This window comes from Onychomys torridus, chromosome 10, assembly GCF_903995425.1.
Source record: "Onychomys torridus chromosome 10, mOncTor1.1, whole genome shotgun sequence".
Classification (NCBI taxonomy): domain Eukaryota; kingdom Metazoa; phylum Chordata; class Mammalia; order Rodentia; family Cricetidae; genus Onychomys; species Onychomys torridus.
Window position 1 is genome coordinate 42,861,882 of NC_050452.1, and position 23,868 is coordinate 42,885,749.

A 23,868-nucleotide genomic window follows, 5' to 3' on the forward strand; every position below is an offset into this window, starting at 1 on the left:
GGCGCCTGAGTCTTGCCAATGTCCCAGTCTTTATAACATTTCATGCACTTCGGGGGGTAGGCTTGTTGTTAAATTGAGCGTGTAACACTCTTACAAAACAGGTTTTCTATGACATCAAGGTTTCTTCTCCCTAACCAAGAAAAAAAAAAAAAAAAGACGAAGAAGGGGGAAAACGCACTATCTCAATTTATGCCTAAGGTATATGATCAGTTAAAAAGGCTTAAAAGCTCTTGGAAATTGGATCAGGGAAAATCGTCACCCAACTTTCATTATTTCCAAGTAGCGTGATTGAATTAAAGGGCAGGAGCTGGTTAGAAGGGAGGATCAGGGGCTCGGTGCGTAATGGTGTGGTATTAAATTCTAATTAGAGATGCAGGAATCAATGATAGGGAGGTTGGACAGCTCAGTTCCCCAGTGCCAGCCCAATAGACGGATGAGTTATTGTCATGTAAAAAGCGCCAGCAATAAGACCAACCGCTTTGCTATTGTCCAAGTGGAAAGAGCCAAGTTTATTATGAGGACTATATGCTCTAGAGACCTCAGACAAGGCATCTCATAGGAGGCTTTTTCATAAAACTAGGCTCTGCTGGTAGTAAGGAGGCCAGTTTGGAGGCAGGCGTTGAGCTGTGCACATCTCCCCGCCCGCCGCAGCCACCTTCTCCTTACCCATCTTTGATTTCATTTTTCCACTTGGCTGAGCCATCCAGAGCCTTTTCAATGTATAAAATGGAATATTCTTACCTCAATTCCTCTGCCTACGAGTCCTGTATGGCCGGGATGGACACCTCGAGCCTGGCTTCAGCCTATGCAGACTTCAGCTCCTGCAGCCAGGCCAGTGGCTTCCAGTATAACCCGATCAGGACCACTTTTGGGGCCACGTCCGGCTGCCCGTCCCTCACTCCGGGATCCTGCAGCCTCGGCACCCTCAGGGACCACCAGAGCAGTCCGTACGCCGCAGGTAAGGACCGCGAGCTCTCTTCGCGGAAGAAGCTGCCTTTCCGCTCGTATATAGGAAGCCTTGATTGCATTTGAAAATGGAAATGTGTTTAGTATTTACCAAACGAAATTTGCTTACACAAATGAAAGAATTTATCACGTTAGAAGCGATTGCAGGGAGGGGTAATTCACTTACAGGGTTACACTATCCTAGTCACACCCGAACCGCCAACAAAATTATCTTAAGCTGCCAAAATGATAGGCATAATTTATTTACTTTGCGATGAGACGTAAAGCTTAGAAAATAATTAAATAACAAAGAGTAAAGCTCATTACTGGCGGTGTCTCTCTTTTTTTTAAAGAACCGACAGCGGCTCACACCTCTTTGGCCGGTCATTTTTATGATCATTTCTGGAATTTATTGGTTTTTTTTTTTTTAACAGCACTATCCTCCCAACTTTTGGTCGGCGTCCACTTCTGACAATTGAAAAGTTGCAACAGTAAAGCTCTAGGGGTAACTTCGTCCCTGGCTTTCTGCTATTCCAGCTGATGATTTTGGACTGTTTTCTTGCTGAATGCACTCTTCCCCTTTCGGGGGCTCAAGTGGTCTCCAACCTGCCATGTCAACCCATCCCAAGGCGCTTGGGCCACAAGAACCCACACACAGTCCCTGCTTCTGTCTATTACTAATTTGCTGGGTTTTCTTGGCAGGTCGCCGCTACTAAAACTCCTTCCAGATGCCGCTGGCGTCCCGTAGCGGCTCCCGGGCTCTCTGACCTTGGGTCCCCGCGTTCTGGCTCGGCGGCCCCCAAACCCCTGATTGTTCTGCTCACTCTAGCCTCCTCTGTCACCTTCCTCTAGTTCCGTACAAACTCTTCACCGACCACGGCGGCCTCAACGAGAAACGCAAGCAGAGGCGCATCCGCACCACTTTCACGAGCGCGCAGCTCAAAGAGCTGGAGAGGGTCTTCGCGGAGACGCACTACCCGGACATCTACACCCGGGAGGAGCTGGCGCTGAAGATTGACCTCACCGAGGCCAGAGTCCAGGTACAGGAGACCGAGTGCCGCAGCAGTCGGGTGAGGGGTGGATGCTAGATGCCGGATGCTGATGCTTTGAGTTCCAAAGGGACCCAGGGCGGGCCAGAGGAATGAGATTTGGAACGCTGTGAGCGTGCGTGCGCACGAGGTGGGCCTAGGAGACGCACTCTGGGCAATTTATTCACAGCCGCGAAGTGGTTCCCACCGGGGTTGGGGATTTAGCTCAGTGGTAGAGCACTTGCCTAACAAGCACAAGGGCCTGGGCTCGGTCCTCAGCTCCAGGGGAGGGAGAAAAGTGTTTCCCACCAGAGCAAGGGTCTGGGAGTTGGGAAGTGCCGGGTGGAAGGAAGGCAGCAGACTTTGCCTGTGTCTCGGTCAGCCTAGCTGTCCTGCTTCGGTTGCTAAGTGCCTCTTAACTCAAGCGCCTTGAAAACCCTAGCGCCCATGGTACGCGGTGTAGCTTCCTAGCAACTACGACTGATGAATCAGATTCGTGAAGGGACCGTCCCTACCTAGCTATTAGGAGCGAACGTTCTGGAGCTGGTCCGCAGTGGATGAGCGGTCACCAAAGTGGAAGGCACTTGCCTAGGAGCAGACAGCGCGCTTTTACATCAAAAGAACGGCTTGAACCTGCCCCTGACGGTGTCTGAGCCCTAAGACGGTTCGCTGTGGTGTCAATGGTCCATTCATACAGCGAAGTGTGTGTGTGTGTGTGTGTGTGTGTGTGTGTGTGTGTAACGTCTGAAACGAAGTAGGTCGTCCCAAGCGCCACTTGGCCTTCTGGTTGCCTTCCCGGGCTTTCATCACCTCCCCTCTCTTCGGGCAGGTGTGGTTCCAGAACCGTCGGGCCAAGTTTCGCAAGCAGGAGCGCGCGGCAGCCGCAGCGGCCGCTGCAGCCAAAAACGGCTCCTCGGGCAAGAAGTCTGACTCCTCCCGGGACGACGAGAGCAAAGAGGCCAAGAGCACCGATCCGGACAGCACTGGGGGGCCGGGACCCAACCCCAACCCGACCCCCAGCTGCGGGGCAAACGGCGGCGGCGGCGGCGGGCCCAGCCCGGCCGGAGCTCCGGGGGCGGCGGGCCCAGGGGGCCCGGGAGGCGAACCCGGCAAGGGCGGTGCGGCGGCGGCGGCTGCTGCGGCGGCTGCGGCGGCAGCGGCGGCGGCGGCGGCGGCGGCGGGAGGCCTGGCTGCGGCCGGGGGCCCCGGACAAGGCTGGGCTCCCGGCCCGGGCCCCATCACCTCCATCCCGGATTCGCTTGGGGGCCCCTTCGCCAGCGTCTTATCTTCGCTCCAAAGACCCAACGGTGCCAAGGCCGCCTTAGTGAAGAGCAGTATGTTCTGATCTGCGATCTGCGGCGGCGGCGGCGGGCGAGCCCGGGCTCGGGCTGGCGAGTGGGCGAGTGGGTAAACCCAAGGCTAGTGTCGCTGCTGCCAGCGGCTGGTTTTGTTTGTTTTTTTTCCATCGAAGGCCTAAAATGATCGCGATTCGAATAACGAAAAAAACAAAAAAATGACGTCGCCCCCATTTCCATCCCACTCCAACCCCGTTCCTCAACCTCCCCCTCCCCCCCAAACAAAACAAAACAAAACAAACAAAAAAACTTCCCCGGCTTCGCACCTGCCTCGGGCCGCGCTTTGGACGGGGCTCCGCCTGCTGCCCAGGGGGTGTGAGCAGCGTGGCCTGGACTTCGGGGGCACTCTCAGGGGGCTGTGTCTGAGTGTCGGGTGTATGTTCGTCTCGGAGAATGTGTGTCTGTGGCCCCAAGTAGGTGATAGGGAGAGATGGGGGCGCCACAACCAACTCAGCGACTTCTTAGAAACAAATTAAAAATTCGGAAGGCAGCAACGATAAAAGATTAAAAAAAAAAAGTAAAATAAAACAAATCACGAAAGTTAAAAAGATCCACACGGAGGGGACAAGTTAAAAATACAAAGTGGGCAAGGGAGGGCTGTGGCTAGTACTGAGGATTTGGTCTTGTGAACCCCTAAATTCTCATGCTCACAACTGTACAGACTCCGGTGACTCTTTAGGAAGGAATGCTGACAGCCGTTCCAGCCTGGTTCCCCTCAGGTCCTTGGGTTCCGGCCACCGCAGAGATGGCTCACTCAGACTGTCCCGGCAGCTAAAGTGACTTTCCGGAGCCCGCTTGCCTGTCCCCACCTCACCGCCGCTGGAAAACCATCTTGCCATTAGCGCAACTGATTGCCACACCGTTGCTATCCCCAAACCCGAATCTTTGCAGCCGCTTGGCCCTGAAAGATGCCCTGTACATGAGATGCCTTTTCATCCTCAAACTCTGCAAACCGTGTCTCCTATTTCACAGCGCTCCTGGTTTTTCTCTCCTGCCATCCCCCACCGGCATTTTCTTCTCCCACCAGCTTTTACGGAACTTTCTGGCACTGCTTTGCATCGGAGTCCGTTGCGGTCCCACGGAGCTGGCTGCTGCAGAGACATCTCCCCAGCACGGGAAAGGCACACACACCACACACGTTTGCAGAAAGTGTCTCGGCTTGCATTTCTGATTGAGTGATCCGAGCTGGACTCATCCTGTAGGGTGGACGGACTGTATATTGATGCGCAGTTTAGACATCTCTGTTGGGATTTTTATTTTATTTTATTTTAAAAGGCACAAACTATAGATATTAGTTGGATGTTGAGGCTTTAACTTTTCGGTGTCTTTCTACAGCTGTGTTCTGTGACTCAAATGTATCGTGTTACTCAGTACAGACCGTCTCCTCTACGTGACAATTTGATGTTTCTCTTCTCGTAGTCTCTATGGTGTGTCTTTATGGCGTAATAAGGTTCTCACGGGTTCAATTCCTTTGTGTTTAGAGAGACCAGGTTCAGACAATGGTATATATTTTTGTTATCAGGTGCATGTATGTCTGATTTCATTTTCTTCTTGTTGGACTATGTTTGTGAACATAAGCGTCATAAGTTATGTTTTCAGATTTTCAAATTTATTTATACGTGTTATAATGAATGCTTCTATTTAAAGGGGAAATATTTCTACATGTGCATATAGTTTTCCAAGAGTGTACCATTAACTTGATTGTTGATAATAAAAACAAAAAGCAAGTATAAGCAATTGAACTCTCTGGATTTTCTCTGCAGTCTTGTTTAAATCCATCTAATTTGAAGTGTTAACACGGGCAGAAGAATTGTCGCTAAGCATTGAGAGGGCTGAATTTTTAATCCCAGTACTTGACTTGTAGACTCAAGCATTCAAATTGAGCCAAACCTGAATTTTGGTGCTTGGGGAACAGGGGCGCTTCTGCTCTATACAAATTTATTTCTCGGGAGGAACATCAACCACCAATAAAAGTGTACACAGGGTGCTCTTGGCCACTGCTGAGTATCTGAGGCTCGGTTGGAGAACTGGTCTCTGAAGTGGGCTTGAAGTGAAAGCTAGGGTTCTGTGTGCAGAAGCCTACAGGATCTATCTTTACCTTAGCTCTGGGTAATCCGGAATCCCCAGGCCTCACCAACTGCTGCCACCCAGAGATTTCCCAGTGCCTCTCGGTGGTCAAGGGGCAGGGCTTCTGGACCGGCAGCAGCTTGCTGTAATGGTGTGCTGGAGGAACTAACTTTTGGACTTCAGGAGGCCCTGCCCATCACAACTGTGCTTTTGTGCCCTTTCCTGTCCACCTGGGGCCACACAGCAGGCGCGATTCCTTTTGAACAGGGCGCAGGACCGTGATGCTAATGGAGAGGCTACACAACCCAAGAGTCCTCCCGTTGACAAAAGGTAATGCCAACCTTTGGAGCCCAGAACCTAACCCCAGAACCTCCCCATCAACTATTCAAGTGGTTCTCAACGTGTAGCTCCCAGACCTGAAACATCAGCATTACTTAGGGATTTGTGTGCACACTTGCCTAGATCCCATCCTGGCCTTAACTCTGAGTGAGGCTGAGTGACTGGTTCCTACCAGTTTTACTAAGACTACATGACTTGGTGAACTATAATATACTCTGTAAGCAACTCACTCAAAGGGAAAATTAAGACTTTTAGCTAGATTGGAAGCAGGCGGGTGTGTGTGTGTGTGTGTGTGTGTGTGTGTGTGTGTGTGTGTTCTGACAGCCATAACGGAAAGCCCCAACACACCACTCTTTTCTTTCTTAAACTGTTTGAGTCACTTTTTCAAGCAGGAGTCTTGTATGTGTTTCCAACGCTTTGGTTTGGTTTTGGTTTTGCCTTATCAACCCGTGATTCATTCCCCTTCTGTGAGGCACAGCCATAGTCTGTCTGAATATAAGCAACCCACATGTCTTATATCTAGCGGGGCTTCTCACCTTAGCACAGCTTGATTTTGATGAGGCAAGTTTATTCAGAATTTGCTGGACTATGTCTGCGAAAATAAATTGTCATAAAATATACTTCAGATTTCCAAATGTATTTATACACGTCATAGTGATTCCGCTCAAAGTTTCCTTTTCAAACATTACATGTGCCTATAGTTTCCCAAGACAGTTAAAATGAGCTTCTAATCATCATTGAACAAGGCTTTCAAATAGTCTTTGAAAATTTTCATCTCAAAATGCCCCTTAATAAATGCCAAGACTGCATCCTTTATAAACAATGCCTTTAATTGTTCTGGTCCAGTCAGGCGGTGGTGGTGCAGGTCTTTAATCTCAGCACTAGGGAGGCAGAAGCAGGCAGATCTCTATAACTTGATGAACTATAATATACTCTGTAGGCAACTCAAAGGGAAAATTAAGATTTTTAACTAGATTGGAAGCAGGTGTGTGTGTGTGTGTGTGTGTGTGTGTGTGTGTGTGTGTGTGTGTGTGTTCTGACAGTCATAATGGTCCCCTTTTAGAATCATAGCCAGCTTGATCTACAGAGTGAGTTCCAGGACAGCCAGGGCTACACAGAGAAACCCTGTCTCGAACCACCACCACCACCACCACCACCACCACCCACCCCAGCCCCAGCAAAAAAAAAAAAAAAAAAAAAAAAAAAAAAAAAAAAAAAAAAGTTGTTCTGGTCCAAATCAATGATCACTCAATCTCTGTGGACTCAATATTTGGTTGTAAATGCAACTTGGAGGCAAAGAAAAGAGAGGAAAGCTATAGATTAAAGAACACTTAAAGCAGGTAATATTTTGGCTACAGGAAGATTGTCTTCTAGACAGTGAGGCCCATTCTGGTAAAAATCCTTGAGCTTGGGCAGGGCCAGTGGGACAAGTGTCTTAAAGAAACCAAAGTGAGCAGAGAGAAGGAGAGAGAGAGAGAGAGAGAGAGAGAGAGAGAGAGAGAGAGAGATGTCATGTCTGTGAATCTCAGTTCTGGAGGGGCACAGCTTGAGTTACATAAAACCCTGTCTCAGAAACTAGGAGTAAATAAATAGAAGAGGAAATACCAACCAGCTAAAGAGCTTTTTAGAAATACTAGTGAAGCCCCCAGAGATGTTTTCAGATGGGAACAAATGGGTGAAGGGCCTCATATCTTCTTCTCCTTTGAGTGTCTTGTCTCTAAGACAAGAGAAACTCTGGGGGTTGCTGAGGCAACTACCCCTCCCCAGAATAACAGCTCCCCAAAGAGTCACCTGTGACTTGAATTTGGGTCACCTCTGCTTCTCTTAATGACCTAAGAAACAAATTGTTGGAAGGCAAGTTTTTGATCAAATGCAAACGATTGTCCCTGTAAGTTGATGGAGCCTGAGGCAGGACACTGTGTCTCTCACGTTGTGGCATTTCCTTGGAGTCCCGCACAGTGTGAACAAGCTCACTTTCGATTTTCCTCTCCTTCGGAATTTGCATTTTGGCTCATCAAGGCATCCTTTTTCCTGGCAACCCCGAGACCACACGTGACTTCACAAAAGCTTTGTGAACGGATGCCAGATGGCCATCCTGAAGCCAAGTCTCCTCTAAAACATCCCAGTACAGAGAACCCAAGCGGCTGCAGAGAGGAACTGATAACCCAGCATGTTAGCTGCCCACAACACAGTCCAGATGCAGCTACCTCAGACCTTAAGGAGGGCAGTGTAATGGATACCTGGAAATGAGCCTCAATTCCAGATAGATCTCTGCATGCCTTTGGGAACCTTCATGCTTGGAGCCTGACTCACTCACCAACTATAAATTTGAATAATAATAATACAGATTGAGGGTTGGTAGGGCGGGTAAATAAAATATTATCCAACAAATATCTGGCATGGCAGTAAGTTTTCAGTAGATGATAATGATGATAATGATCAGACCCCCAGGTCCTTTCTTGGTTTTTCTGGCTCAGGTCTGTCACCAAAGCCTTCAGAGCCATGTAACAGTAAGATGGGATGGGAACCTGGAATACAGGGAACAATTAGTCGACACTCAAACAGGAAAGTGAAAAAGGATAATGTCAGGTTGCCTACTCTTCCCAGTAAGGAGTGGACATTTCTTCAAATAAGTCAACAGCTTCTGGAAACACAGTGTAAGTGAAAGCGCCAAGTCTGGGAATGGAGAACTTCAGTGAGGAGGGACTGTAACAAAGCAGAGTGGTCTAGGGCTCCCAAGGAATTCTTACTAATGTTTCCTCCCTCGTACATGCTAGGCTCTCAAGCTTTAGTGACTCTAGCTCCCACAACTACTCTGTGGGGAAAAGGTTTATTTTCATTCTTTAAGAGGTACCCGAGGCACTGAAGAGTTAACGCAACATGCCCAGGGTTAGTAACATTGCATCAGGAATCCGGGCTGAGCTAGTTTGTCTCTAGAGCTCATGTTCTTTCACCATGACAAGGAAGGACTCATTTTAGCCCATGGGGTTCCATGCTATCAGACCCAAGAGATCTCAAAAGGCAGGTGAATGTTAGACTAGACAACAGAAAGGGTGGTGCTGGGCCAGGAACTTACCGAGAAGCCCAATCCTGGAGGAGGGAGACTAGTCTCTGCCAGACAGCATAGCCCCAGCTCTATCTCCGTGTAAATGGATGAGATGGGCAGTAGCCAGAGGCATGGACAAAGAAAGGGAAAAGAGTGGTTCCACAGATGCAGGGCAGAACATGGATCCATCAACAGGAATGGACATTACCCTGGAGGCTCATTTATCACTGTCATGACAGACACAGGGCTCCACCGAAGCCCTTCATCTTTGGCTTTGATTTCAAGATGGCTGTTCTCACTCCCTGTGGCTGTATAATGATGAGTCATCTCCAGCCAGTAATGTGCCCATGTGGGAAAGCCAGGCATCACGCAAAGACCTATAGCTCATTATACAGGCAGGCAGGTTGGTTAGAGTCAGGTCTCCAACACCGCGGTAGACATTCTGGATGATGCTGGTTTCTTCACCTTGAGTTCATGTGTAGACCACATGAGGCATAGGAGCAGAGTATAACCCCTACATGAATTGCCTAAGTAATGAATTTAGGGACCATGGCTACAGCAGACACTGTCAGTACCCGTGACTTGGTCATCAACAGAAGTCACAGACACTTGCATTTCATGGTGGAGCTTCTACAGTTAACATAAGATTTACACTCATCATTATTTAAGATTATGGTACTTATTAGCCTAGACATTATGTTATTATTGAAAATATTAATAAAGAAGCACACAACTTGAAATAACAAAAATTGTTTACATTTTTCGTGGTGTTGGAGATCAAATTCAGAGCTTTGCATATTTTAGACAAATGCTTTTCTATTGAGCTACACCCCAGTCTATTAAAACCATTTTCTGATAACACTGTTTTAACTGGCTTTTTCTCACAGAACTATACACTTTCCCTCAGCTTTCTCTTGTTTTAACTGACTTATGTAATATTTTTCAAAAATGGCAAAGTTTGTACATATTTATTGTACACATTGTGACTATTTTAAAATATGTATACCTTATAAGAACGCTACATTAACCTCACTAACATACTCATAACTTTATCTACTTATCTTCTTTTTAGGTGAGATCACCTAAAATCTGTTCTTTTAAAAACCTTGAAGAGTACATTTCATTATTATGAAGTATAGTCACCATATTGAGCAGTAGATAGATTTATTCAACTTTTAGACCAAATTTATAACTTAAATTTTATGGTCTTGTACCACTGTCTCCCCTAATTCCACCAACTTCATTTTGTGTTTTTCATTGGAGCATGCTATTTTGAGATGGGGTTCATGGGCATAACCACCTTGCCAAGAGGCCTGTGGCATGTGCACACACACACACACACACACACACACACACACACACACACACACAAAGCTAGGGGCTCCTGTCCAGAGCCAGGGATTATGTCCCTGGACTAGAATATGCAATCATTTTACTTTATTGGTAGAAGTAACACCAAAGAAAATTAAATTGTACCAAATGTTCCTTCAAAAGACAAAACAGAATAAAACAAGCCTTCAAAGCCATCCAAAGAAGACTCAAGAACGGTGATTCTCAATCTTCCTATCTCTCTCCGGGACTCTTTAATACAGTTCCTCATGTTGTGTTGACCCCCCCACCAACCATAAAATTATTTTCATTGCTACTTCATAACATAATTTTGCTACTGTTATGAACCATAATGTAAATATCTGTGCTGTCTAATGGTCTTGGGAGACCCCTGTGAAAAGATCATCCGACAACCCCATGGGTCACAACCCACAGATTGAGAACCACTGCTCTAGGATTTTACCTGCTCCTGGCCGCAGCAGGGGAGAGTGAGGAGACCTGAGGTCTCTGCAGAACTTGGGCTTCCTCTTGCTATGCCACATGGTCACAGGAGCCCAACACTGGACAGAGGCTCAGTGAGACCCTGCAGGAATAGGACAATGTTTTCCTTCCTTCTTCCACACTCCTGAGATTCAAAGCCATGGGGTCTTGCCCAAGGTCACGCAATTAACAACATGGAAGCAAGGATCCCACTCAAAGCTTAGCCTTCTCACACATGAGCTGTTGAAAAAGAACACAGGAACGAAAACTTTGCATCTACCTAGATGTTTATTCACTTTTTTTGTGTGTGGGGGGGCTGAATCTGAAACTATTTGGCTTGTTGAAACATCCCACAGCAATGATGTTACTTTTGCTATAGCTTCATGTCAAAAACTTCCCTGTGGGAAAAGCTAGACATCACCAGGGATAAAGGCCTGTTACCTGGACATAATTTCATTATGGAACTGAGTGGATGACTGCTTGCTAGATGACTTCTCAGATGGGATAAGTGTCAATTTCCAGAACAGGAAGAGTGTGGTGTAAAACTTAATTTCTTTAAGGCCGTGGTGATGGGCCACCTTGGGCAAAGCGGAAGACAAACCTGGTTTGCTTGAGACATAGCATATTGAACTCTTCCCTTTAAATTGTGTGTGTGTGTATGTGTGTGTGTGTGTGTGTGTGTGTGTGTGTGTGTGCGTGCAGCGTGCAAAGATGGAGAAGTACAGGTTATTTGAAGAGTCAGGAAACTGGAGAGGGATTTAGTGGACTCAGAAGTGTTGTCACTGAAGTCCATAATCACTTTGTAGCACCAGTAGTAAGATTTCTGTTTAATATTTTTATTTCCCTGGAGGCAAAGTTTTAGTATTCCATCAAATTTCATCTTGAAATATAATCATCACTGTGTGATTTTAAGAGTGTGGAACACTTAATCTGCGACATTTGGTGACAGGCCTTTGGGAGGTCATTAATGCTTACAGAGGCGGTAAGGTGAGGCCCCTCATTCAATAGGACTGTGGCTTCATAAGAGGAGGAAGCAGCTGAGATATTGTTGGATCTGCCTCCTTCTAGGTGTCCCGTGTTCTTCAGGACTCTACGGAATCTACACCAGCAAGAAGGACCTCCCCGGCCACTGCTGCCCAGTCTTCAACTTCCTAGCATGAGCCAAAGAAACATGTATTCTGGACACACTGCCATCTCTGGTGTTCAGTTCCAGCAACAGGAGAGGGGCTACTACTCATATGTGGGCACAAAGGCCATGATGGCTGTTCTTTGTTGCCAGCATGACTGGATTTGGAATCACCTAGGAGACACATCTCTGGAAGAGTCTGTGAACATGTTTCCAGAAAGGGTTAATCAAGAAAAAACAAAAAAGAAAAACAAAACAAAACAACAAAAATCTCACCCTAAACCACTCCTAAACGTAGTCTGGATGTCCAATTGAATAAAAGTTGGGAAATGAACAAGAACTCAGGTGAGTATGAGGTGCATCTCTTTCCTTCCTGATCAAAGTGACCTGCAGCTTTGCAGTGCTACCTTCAAGAATGGATGGACCCACGGCCCCGCACGAATCTAAACAAACCCTTCCTTTCTCAGGTATTTGTGTTACAGCAATGGGAAACATAGTGAACACAAATGCTGTGACCTCGTACATATTCCCTTACATATTGTACTTTTTACTTCCTCTGCACAGAGGCAGAGAAAGACCTCTTACCTCCATGAGAAAGGACACCCAGTAGTCGTGACTGACGGCAGTTGTACTTCTGGTGGAGGCCTCTCATGGGTTAGAGACTGTGCAGGGCACTTCTCATGCATTATTTCATTTCATTGAGGCAACAACCAGGTGAGATGGGGTAGTACAATCACCCCACTCAGAGATGAGGAAACTGGTATTGAAGAAGATGGAGTAGCTTGCTCAGCTTCCCACAGTCAGCGTCTGTTAGAGACCAGCTCCTACCTGCTGAAGAATTCCTGGGGGGAGGAGAGAGGGATGAGGAAATGACAGAAAGACAGAGACACGGGAGAGCTTCTGGAGGGCCCAGTTGCCTCAAGATCTGTTCTAATGTGCTTTTTATACATTATCCAGGGGAGAGGCAAAAGACCTCCCCCTTGCAAGATCAAAGAACAACGTACAGCCAAGTGCAGACCCTTCCAAACACCTGGTAAACATGCCCGTGGCCAAATCATCTCCTTATGCAGCCCTGCTGGGTAAAGCAAGCTCAGATTCTCTGACCTTGAGTAAGATCTTACTAGGGAGCCTCTGTGGGCCCCCATATCCCACAGTGGAGAGGAACAAGACTAGGATCTGATTTCATCTCCACTCAAACTGCCCCAGAGACCCCTCTGCTCCACGTGTTCTGCTCCACAGTATCTACTTTTACACAGCAGGTGTGTGCTCACTTGTGCCTCAGTTAAAACGCTCTTTCTAATCCCCCAAAAGCTCTTGTGCATAACAGCCGTGTTTGTGCAGTCTCCTGTCCGATTTTCTTTTTTATTCAAGAGTATTTTGTATTGTGCACAAGTTCCTAAAAACCCATCTTTACACCCTCTAGTGCTTAACAAGCGTTTATCGGTGTGAAGTGTCTGTGAACCAGAGAAACCGGGAAGGCAGGACTCGCCAGTACTCTGGAAATGATGAGGTCCCCCAGGGCTAACCCATTACCACAAGACTTTCTTCTATCCCTGTCTAGCACTTCTCCAGGCCTACTATTGAGACCCTAATTCATGCATGGCAGGCCAGCCAGCAGCAGCCAATGAGATTTAGGAAGATGCTGGCTCCAAATGACAGAGATGACACCATCAGGTCCTCTCTTTGTGGCTCCTTTAGGGGAGCAGAGATGCCTTTTCTCCAGCATGGGCTCAGGTGGCCAGCCCATTTTGATAACTACTGCATTTAGGGTGCTAAGAGACACCAACAGTTCTGGTCTGAAGGCCTCGGATGTCTGCCATTGGTGACAAATGGATTGTACCTAATCAAGGCCAAGCCATATTGCCCTCCAGAGACAATTGCTCACCTGCCTCACAGAACAAGGTGTCATAGCCAATCCAGGTGGAGCCTTAGTTATTCCCCCATTTTCCAAAAGTAGAAACTCAGGCGTGGAGGGGGAGTGGTGACTTACCCAAGGTTGCTCAGAATAAGTGGCAGGAATATGGTTTTTAAACTCCATGCATTTTATTTAGTACTTTTACTGTGTCCACTGAATCTTGGTTTGAAATGGGGGAATGGTGGAAATGGTTTAATTATTTCTTTAATTATTTCAGGAGTGTATGATGGGTTTTGTTTCTCTGTCTTTGGTGTTGTAAAGGAAATAAGAACAATAAAAACTAAACCATGAAAACTCCAGCGGCTGACAGCCCCAACCACCCACTGCTGGGAACAGAACCCTGTTCTGAGGTTACTGATGCTGTTTTTGAATAACAAAGTCCTTGCAGGAATTAAGCATCCGAGTGCGCCTCAGCTGCTCAGACCTGGAGGAGCCAGACCAGACCGGAGGATGTCAGACCGATCAGGCCTTTTTCTCTGCAGCAGGATCATTTCCAACCACAGCCAGGATGGCGGAGGCATTAGCAAGCCTGCAACATCTAAAACAGCCAGATCAATTCACAGAAGCACTTCTAAGGGAAACAGATCAATACGTTCCTTCCCCTAAAGATGGATAACATCATTAGGAAGCAACAGATGCATTTTAGGGCTGGTGCACCGTGGAGGGGAAGTGACTCCCCGCTCTCAGTCTCTGGAAAAGCTATTGTAAATCAGCACCTGAGCAGCCTGGCACCTGTCAGGACACTTGGAGTTGATCCCAACACACTTGGCAGGTTGGAAGGTGCCATCACACATCCATCTCTCTCCATTAACATTCTGAGCTGGATACTACCATTCCCATTTCACAGGTGAGATTCAGGGGGGAAAAAGCAGCTTATTTGCTACATAGACCATATGGCATGGCAGGGTTGGAATCTTCTGATTCTGATCCTCTTGTTCCGCCTAATCACCAGCTGTCCCCCGAACTTCATGAGCTCTGGGGACACCTTCACTGTTTTCCACACACTGGAAAGTCTCCGGTGCTGTTCATTACTTTTGCTTTTTCTTCACTTCGTTTTCATCACTTGTAACATCAAGAAAACCTCCTCACACTATATTATAGACGAAAGCGGTGGCTATAACTTGAAAGATGCAGAGAGCTACAAACACTTCAAAAACATCAGCATATTTCCCTATGCATTACCTAAACCAGTGGCATGCGTACAGGCCATACTTCCAGAACACAATGTTATATTTAGTCTTTGTCGGGGTCCTTAAGTTTCCTTTAATAAAATGAAGCAGGGCTGGGGATGTAGCTGAGGTGGTACAGTGCCTGCCCAGCCTGCACAAGGCTGTGAGTTTGATCTCCAGTACTACACAAATGGGGTGTGGTGGCATATGCCCATAATCCCAGCACTGGGGGAGGTAGAGGCAGAAGGATCAGAAGTTCAAGGTCATCCTTGGAAAATGTGAGGACATTCTGGGTTACGTGAGACTAAAACCACAACAATAACAACAACAACAAAACACAATTTTAAATCTTGAGATCCTAAAATATAAACTCTATTAATGTAAGTTCATATCTTCACCCATCCTCTTATCTCTAGACAAAAAAGATTCAAGGTTAGGGCACTGAAAGCGTGCCCCATGTGAACACAAGGGTCTATAAGAAGGAGTTACTTAGGACAGGTTTCCCAAAACTTGAAAAATAGAAGAGATGAGAAATTTCAAATAACACTGTCTTTTAAACAAGTAAACATCAAAGCCAAACACCAGGCATGTGCGCGCGCGCGCACACACACACACACACACACACACACACACAAAAGAAGCAGAAGCAGCAGCAGAAGAAGAAGAAGAAGAAGAAGAAGAAGAAGAAGAAGAAGAAGAAGAAGAAGAAGAAGAAGAAGCAAACACTAATTCTGCAGTGGGAGCAGCTCTCAAAGCCGGGATTAAATGGAAAACTGTCTCACTTTATTCCTGAGAGAAATATGTCATTTAAATTCACTTAAGACTCATTCATTTCTTATTGTCAATTCTGACTCATAATGCTTTCCCCGATTGTCCTCAGATCCTCGTGTCTTCACTCCCCTTAACAGCACCTACACCGCCTTTAAATCAGCACCCTCCTTGAGATGGCCTGGGATCAGCTGCATTGATTACTCCAATTAGCTCCTTGTGTCCAGGTCCAGTTCATCCTGCACACGCTATCAGCATCATCTTTTCAAAGCACAGCTCTGTTCAACTTCTCCATCACCTGAGATGGGCCACTGAATGTCTTTAATGGTTCCTTGTTGCTTTAGGATAGAGTGTAAGTTTCTCCTGAAGAGATTCCTGCGTGGTCATTTATTGAAGTGTTGCTCGAAATACCTAAGAGGTCAGCTTCAGTGCCAATCAGCAGATGCTTAGACAAAGAAGGTGGTGTATATACACAGAAAGATGAGTGTTGCTTGTTCTCTTACATGTATGGGAACTAAAAAAGTGGATCTGAAAGTAGAATAATGATCACTAGTAATTGGGAAGGACTGGGGTGTCTTAGTTAGGGTTTTCATTGCTGTGAAGAAACACCATGACCAAGGCAACTCTTACAAAGAAAACGTTTAATTGGGGTGGCATATAGTTCAGAGGTTCAACCTATTGTTATGGCAGAGAGCATGGTGGCATGCAGGCAGATGTTCTGGAGTAGCTGAGAGTCCTACATCTTGCAGGCAACAGGAAGTTGACTGGGACACGGTGGTATCCTGAGCACAGGAAACCTCAAAGCCCATCCCCACAGTGACACACTTCTGCCAACAAGACCACACCCACTCCAACAAAGCCACAGCTCCTAATAGTGCCACTTCCCATGAGACTGTGGGAGCCAATTACACTCAGACTACCACACGGGGAGGGTGAGAAAGGACAGCTAGTTTGATCAGAGCACTGTGTGTGCACGTTCACAAGTATCACACTGGATCCCATTAGTCTTTGCAATTAGTACACTTAAAAAATTTAAATATTCTGTGCATGTGGGAAAAAGTCTAAATTCCTTCACAGGGCCATATGAGGTAATAGCCACATATTGTCCACAAATTTACTGTCCCCAAACTAAACCTACCAGGAAGGACCCTGTTATGTCTCATCTCTTCCCTTTTTCCTGACACATTCTTACTGCCTCCTGGGACTTTTCCATCACACAGTCCAGAAGACACTTGAACACTTCTGATAGATCCACAGAGCGGGTGGTGTTTGCACCCCTGGGCCAGGTGTTTCATGTGAGCAATCCTTAAACAACTGTGGCAAATCATTTGTTAATTCATGAATTATGCATAGCTTTCTACTTCTTCCCAAAGAGAATTCTTTTCTTTCTTTCCCTTTTTTTTTTTTTAAAGTTGATTCATTGATTACTTCTTATATTGTTGACTGCAATACAGTTCTTGGTGTGAACGCAAGACCTTAGAAATTCAAATATAGGTCAGGAAAAGCATCCATTTTCATCTCATAGCTGACAATGACTAAGGCGGAAGGCTCCCTTTAAAGCAATTACCAGCTGGAGAACTTCGGCATAATACATGAGTCAGTTCATGTTTCTTTGTTCAGAAGTAGTCCTTGGTGTGAAATAAGCCCACACCTGCCTCAAATGCAATTCTGTGTTAAACTGTCTTTGCTTTAAATGTATAGCTTTATTGCTATGCCTTCTGTGAAATACTTATCATCTGAGTATTCATTCTGGGACAGGCGTACAGTGGAGGTTGAGTCATTAGTTACAATGATCGGTATAACAAATGTTACCTAGCCTTGCTTTAGCCCAGAAATCTTTAGTGTAGATGGATATTGGTGAAATTATTTAGGCCACTCCACGTAGTTAAAAGGGAGGTTTATTTTGTGGGGTAACTTACAAATGAAGGGGTAGTTTGCAGGGTCTGGCAAAGGTATAGAGCAGTCCGGTGGTGTTCTCTGGAGAACTCTGCTTGGTCTACCTCCTGCGTCCAGCGTCCCAGAACCAAGAGAGACCTCCTCCCGATCCTTGGTCTTCCACTTCCTCCTCCTCCCTGCCTTGTGGGCCTGACCATTACCGAAGCCTCAATGGGGGTTGGAACTTCCAGGCCAATGCTGGGATGGCTACCCACTACAGATGGTTTTAAAGTCCTGCTGGAGAAATGACAGAGAAATGCATGGAAAGTAAGAAAATCTGTCACTTTGTTGTGTTTTGTTTTGGTTTTGGTTTTTTTAGACATTGTTTCTCTCTGTGTATCCCTGGCTGTCCTGGAGCTCACTTTGTAGAACAGGCTGGCCTCGAACTCAGTGAGATCCGCCTGCCTCTGCCTCCTAAGTGCTAGGATAAAAGGCGGGCACCACCACCACCTGGCCTGTCACCTCCTTTTGCTCCTCTTGACCACAACTGTCAATCCTTCCTAGTTATATTCTGCTTTCTATTATTCATAATAACTCTCCTGGCATCTCAGGAAGTACAGCATTGTGCTCGCTTCTCAAATTAAAAAATTGAGACTTAAAGAAAGATGTTATGCCAACTAGCTGTGGTGACATTACAAATTCGTGTGTGTGTGTGTGTGTGTGTGTGTGTGTGTGTGTGTGTGTGTGTGTGTGTGTAGTGAGTACATGTCTGGAGGCAACAGAGTAGGGGTAGGTGGTAGTGGATAGTAGGTAGGAGAAGGTTTACAAGTAGAGAGAGGATAAGAAATGGGAATAAAAAAAAGGAAATTGTGGACTGGCTTTTGATGAGTCCCTGCGGTATGCCAGGCACCTGGCTTGTCCTAATTAATTTAATCTTCACTTTATAACTCTTTTCTAAAAAAAAGTTTTTCTTATTTTCCATACATGAGTGTTCTGCCTGCAAATATGTATGTGTACCACATACATGCCTGGTGCTCAAGGAGGTTGGAAGAAGCACTGAATCCCCTGGAGCTGGAGCTATGGATGTTCATGAGCCACCATGTGGGTGCTGGGGTACCGAACTCAGGTCCTCTGAAAGGGCAGCAAGTACTCTTAACAGCTAAGTCATCTCTCCAGCTTAACATAATAATTCTTCGTGTTAAATATTTGTACGCTCCATTTTATAGCTGTAGAAATTACTTGTACATGCAGTAACTAGGGATGATTCCTTTTATTACTCAAGGCAAGGATCCAGGTGGTCTGGTATAAAATCCAATGTTTTTTCCCAGGCCTTCACCTTTCTCAACAGCTGTGAGGATTCAGGGTTGTGGAGAAGCCCTTTGGTGAACTGCACATTACATTCATCTTGACTTTATTACAGGTTGTTTTCTTACAAATTTCTTTGCATTATTTTAACATATTGTCAAAGTTCCTCTCACCCTTGAACTGAGTTTCATTGTCTTCTGTCAAAATAAAAGTCATCTGTGGGGGTCACAGCCACATACAATATAGGTCCTGGACATCCAATTCAACTTTAGAATTCTGGTATAACAGCAAGATTTCAAATGGAAAAGGATTAGGTTAGGCTCAGTAGTCCATGGCCACCCCACTTCTGTCCCTGTCCTGGAGTAAATCTGATGGCTGATGGAGGGCACTCGGAGTCAGCTCTCTGGCCAGGGGTGATATTAAGGAATCAGAAAGCATTGGCCAGTCAGGATTTGACTCCAGGAGTCCTCTGTGTGCAACACACAAATCCTCTTGCTGCAGGATCGTGGGGGAAGTCTGCATGTCCCAGAAGAGGAGTTGGGGTGGGCAGGGTGGGCAGGTAGCAATCAGAACTTAGCAGAGAGACTTTTCCCCAAAGGGCTCAAATGCACATTAATAGTGGAACTGCCAGTCCTAACAAACTGGTACTTGTCGCCTGCTTGGTACCCTGCATCTAGCCATCTTCTCTAAATCACAGCCTCTGATGCCACCTCCCTCAGGAGGTGACTTCCTTCTGTTTGGCTGGTGTTGATTCTGGTGAGGACCAAAGGGACTACATGACACTTTGTGGATTTGTCTTCCTTTGGCCCTTCTGTAAGCTTGGGGCTGAACACAGTGTATCGATAGCTAATCATTTACCAGGGACCCACTCTTTTCTTTCCAGATCTAGAAACCTAATTTGTCATGTGACTGCCTAGCCAGAATCTAGATTTCTTACTTTCCTTGAGCCTCAGCTACAGCCTGTTAGGTGTATCATTGGTTGATTGTATCATTAATCAATGGGTTTTTCATAGCTTACTTCCTTTGAAAATAGGTAAGAGGAGAATCCTTAATCCCAACACTCTTGTGTCTGAGGCAGGAGCATATGGAGAGTTTGAAGCCAGAATGGACTACATAGCAAGTTTGAGGTCAGTGCTAGCTGGTAGAAAGAAAGGAAGAAAGAAAGAGAGAGAGAGAGAGAGAGAGAGAGAGAGAGAGAGAGAGAGAAAGAAGGAAAGGGAGAGAGAGATAGTGGGTTGTTTCGAAAGGTACAGTGTATACAAAAGCTATAAAAGTAAAAATAAAACTAATACAATTAATTAGGCCTTAAAAAGAACTGAGAGCGAGAGAGAGCGAGAGAGAGCGAGAGAGAGAGAGAATTCTGTGTGGACAAAGAATGGATTGTGTGATGACCTATTGAGAGGAGAATTTATTGTTGTTGCTTTGTTTTTTAATAATTTCAAACTCTGGTGGTTATGAATGAACTACAGTCATCATTTCCCCCCCTGTGGAAAATTGATTACAGGACTCCAAGGATACCAAAACACCTTGGATGGGGTAATATTTGCATATGACCTACACACATCTTCCTGTGTATATCCAATCATCCCTAGGTCCCTTATAATTCCCACTACAATGTACCTGTTATGTAAGTAGGCATTATAACCAATTGTTTAAGGGATAGCAAGGAAAAACACTGGTTCATATGCAGCACAGGTACAATTTAAAAAAGAATTTCCCAACTGCAGCTAGTTAAGTTTGTAGAATTGGAGTCCTTACCTGTAAAGGGCTGATGACTGGTTATAGACTAGACTATAAAGGGCTGGTACCTGGTTATAGACAAGGTAGAGAGAGAGTGTCACAGGTTGTGTTCAGTGACTCATTTCTTTGTAGTACAAAGTATTGAGTGAGAGAAGAATAAGAGTCAATTTTCATTTTAGAAAATCTACACATGAGTGCGGAGAATGGATCGGCATGGGTCAAATCCCAGATATGAGATTGTTGTGGTGAATCAAATGAAAACAATATGGTGGCCTTAACTAAACAAGGAAGTGTGATTAAGGGTGCTAGGAGAGAGATGGTTGAAGAAGCAATGATGGAGGTGGAGGGTTGAGGAGGTTCGAAGGGTTTAAGATGGAGCCCAGTTTGTGGAAGTGTGTTGTGGTCTCCAGCGTTTGGTAGAGAATATCCTGCCCAACCGTGGAAGGTTGAGAAGGCTGGATTGGGCAGTCTCCTGCTGCCTCTGTGGGGACTCTTTTCCATTCACTTCTCCCCTTCTTTCCCTGCTCAGTTTCTCCAGATGCTGGCTGGAGACTCTGCTGGCTGCTCTCTTCCAAACACACCTGTCCCTAGTGGGTCTTCAGTCTTCTGGTGGGGATTCTCTTGAGCCTCGTCTACATGGACCTCGACTGTGAAACTTTTTTCTCCCCTAAAGCAAGGAATGTCTCTTCTTGTGCCAGTCACTTTAAACTCTTTTGCAATGCCCATTAGTAAGTAGGAGCCAATGCTAGCCAGTCTCAAAAAAAAGAAAGGAAGGAAGGAAGGATGGAAGGAAGAAAGAGAGGTGGGAGGGAGGAAGAGTGGAAAAGAAGAAGAAGAGGAGAGAGAGGAAAGGAAAGGAAAAGTCTTTCCAGTCTAGAAATTTTTTGGAACTGATTGACAGACAATCAGAGATTTTGATTCATAACATTTGTTATCAGTCAGGTAAAAATGGGGGAGAAGTGACATTTTAGATGGTCTCTGTCACCAGGAATCAGATACCTGGGAGACTCTGCAAAGTGTTTTAACTGAGTGTTGGAAAGGGTACTCATCACTCAGGTTCTCACTCCTAGATCTGGCTTGCCATGGACCACAGACTTTGTGCTCTGGGTCTCCCTTGATGTCTTCAATGGTTTCTTATTCCTTTATGAGAACTGTTACTCTGCTTTGTGGAACTCTATGGGGCTTCTAGGAATGGTGTCTTCCTGTTTCAGACTCAACAGTGTTCAACAGTTATTGGTCCACCAGGTGGGGATGCCATCTACTGGTTATATATGATCTTCCTTGTTGGGAGCCAGATCCACCCAAGACTTTCTCAGAGGCCCCGAGAAAGGGACAAAGGGAGCATTAGTGTATGCCCTTGTCCAAGAATGGACTTGGCCAAGAGCCAGTCTGAAGCTGGAGCCTTTGCCTCAGAAGAGTCAAAGTTGTGGTTTGTGGGGACCCAAATCTTCCCCCTGGACTGTGGTTATTCCTAAAGCACCTGTGTCTGAGGTAGGCTGTGTTCTCCTGTCAACATTATTGACTTAGCTCTCTGCTGACCTTAACCCCAGGAAGATAGTATATAAGAAGCTGTACTTCTTAGTAAACTTGCCTGGCATTAGACATAGCTTGTGCAAGATTTCCTAGCCCCAGCTTTTCTGTCTTCCTTTGCTTTCTCATCTTCCAGCCACCTCCCACTTAGGACTCTGTCACTGAAGAATGACCTACCGGTCCAGGTCATTTCCTGGAACTGATGTTACTATAGTTTGAATTTTGAATGGCCCCCAAAGGCCCACATGTTGATCTGGGGGTAGCACTATCCAGAGTCAGTAGAAACTTTGAAAGGTCAGATCTTGTGAGAGGTCCTTAGAGCATGGTGGAATTGACTCTTTTCCTTTTGTCCCTTTGCTTCTTGGCCACAGAGCTGAGCAGTTTTATTCTGCCCTGGACTCCTGCTGTGACATGAGGGCCTTTCTGTGAGTCCAAAGCCCTGGGGCCAACTGATCATGGACTAGAACCGCAAAACCTTTTCTCTTTTAAGTTGACCATCTCAGGTATTTTGTTATAGTGAGGGAATGCTGATTAATACAGAGATGCTAGGCGAAAGAAGGAATCTCTCTTCACTGGTGTTGCTAAACTAAGGAGTGTACCAACTGGCCCCTCACACTCTTCCCTGGCTAAACAGAAAAAGCTTGTCTTAGCATAGGGTTTTATACCAGCATCCAGTGTTGGGTTGAGAGAAACCTGGCTGTGTTGTGTTGCTGATTCCAGACCACTATTCTCAATCTCTTCTTGAACTTTGCCTTTGTAATTCCATCATCTACCCAGATTTCTCCTCAGCTCTATGTGCCAGTGAACCCCTTATTTGCTTAAACTGCTGTGAACTAGGCTCTTGCCTGCAGTGTTTTAAGAATACATGTTCCTTTCCAAGCATAATTACTAATTAATGCCCAGCTAGTCACAGATTCTAGTTGAATGTCTGTCTACATTCTGTCACTGACCCTCTAGAACTTCTGTGCCCACATACACGAGTCTTTTTAATGGGAGGAACAAGTCACAGACAGTGTAGCAAGTCACAGGAAGATTGTCTGGGGCCCCTGGAGGCTGCAGCCTTTCCAGTCAGTGGGAGCTATGGAGCAAAAGCCCCAATCAATGACCTCCATTCTGTCTCTGCGTCTGCCTTGTGCAGGTGAAAGTGAGCAGTAGAGCCGCTGGAAGCCAGGGGCTTATTTTAGTGAGTTCCTCCCCAGGCCCAGGGCTTCTTACATCCTTCAGCTCCCCTGCACCACTGCAGCAAGACGCGGGTAGGATGTTTCGTAGGGAATTCACCACTAAATAGCAATTGCCACCAATACCGCCACACTTCAGGGAAGGACAGTTATGCAACTAATTACTTCCCAGGAAAATACCCAAACATAATTTTGTTCATTATTAAAATTCCCCAATAATAAATTTATCCTCTCCATTAAGTAATACATTATTCTCCCACAAAATACACAGCAAACTAGAATTACTAGGCACTGCTCATATTAAATTGTTGCTTAATAAATTAAAACTCCTATGGTTATGAATAAAGTAGGTCATCTGCACATTCTGTAAATTAGTAGTTTCTTGTAGTTATTTTCTCCTGGTCAAAGCCTGGAAGAGGGGGAGAGGAAAAATGATGGTTGTTATTATTTTATTGTTTCCAAGCAAAGTACTGCGCTCAGCAGGGTGGTTTAAAACAAGCCACTCAATCCACGACACCAGCATCAATATTCTTAAGTATCAGTCAGTGAGGATGCGTCTACGGCCTCTGGTCTACAGGCTTCTAAGTCATGCTGTGTCTTCTTGGTTAGTAAGAACAGATGAATAACCGGCCTCATTAGAACTTGAAGATCCTTTGTTTGTTTGTGTGTATGT

At 45.8% G+C, this 23,868-nt stretch overlaps 1 protein-coding gene across 1 annotated transcript; it reads left to right on the forward strand.

Moving 5' to 3' along the window:
• Window positions 1–534: 534 nt before the first annotated feature.
• Phox2b (paired like homeobox 2B) lies at window positions 535–5,065 on the forward strand. The gene is made up of 3 exons (XM_036200293.1): window positions 535–958; window positions 1,798–1,985; window positions 2,803–5,065. Exons 1-3 carry the CDS (start codon window positions 718–720, stop codon window positions 3,316–3,318), a joined length of 945 nt encoding a protein of 314 aa, XP_036056186.1. The 5' UTR covers window positions 535–717; the 3' UTR covers window positions 3,319–5,065.
• The last annotated feature ends 18,803 nt before the right edge of the window (window positions 5,066–23,868 follow it).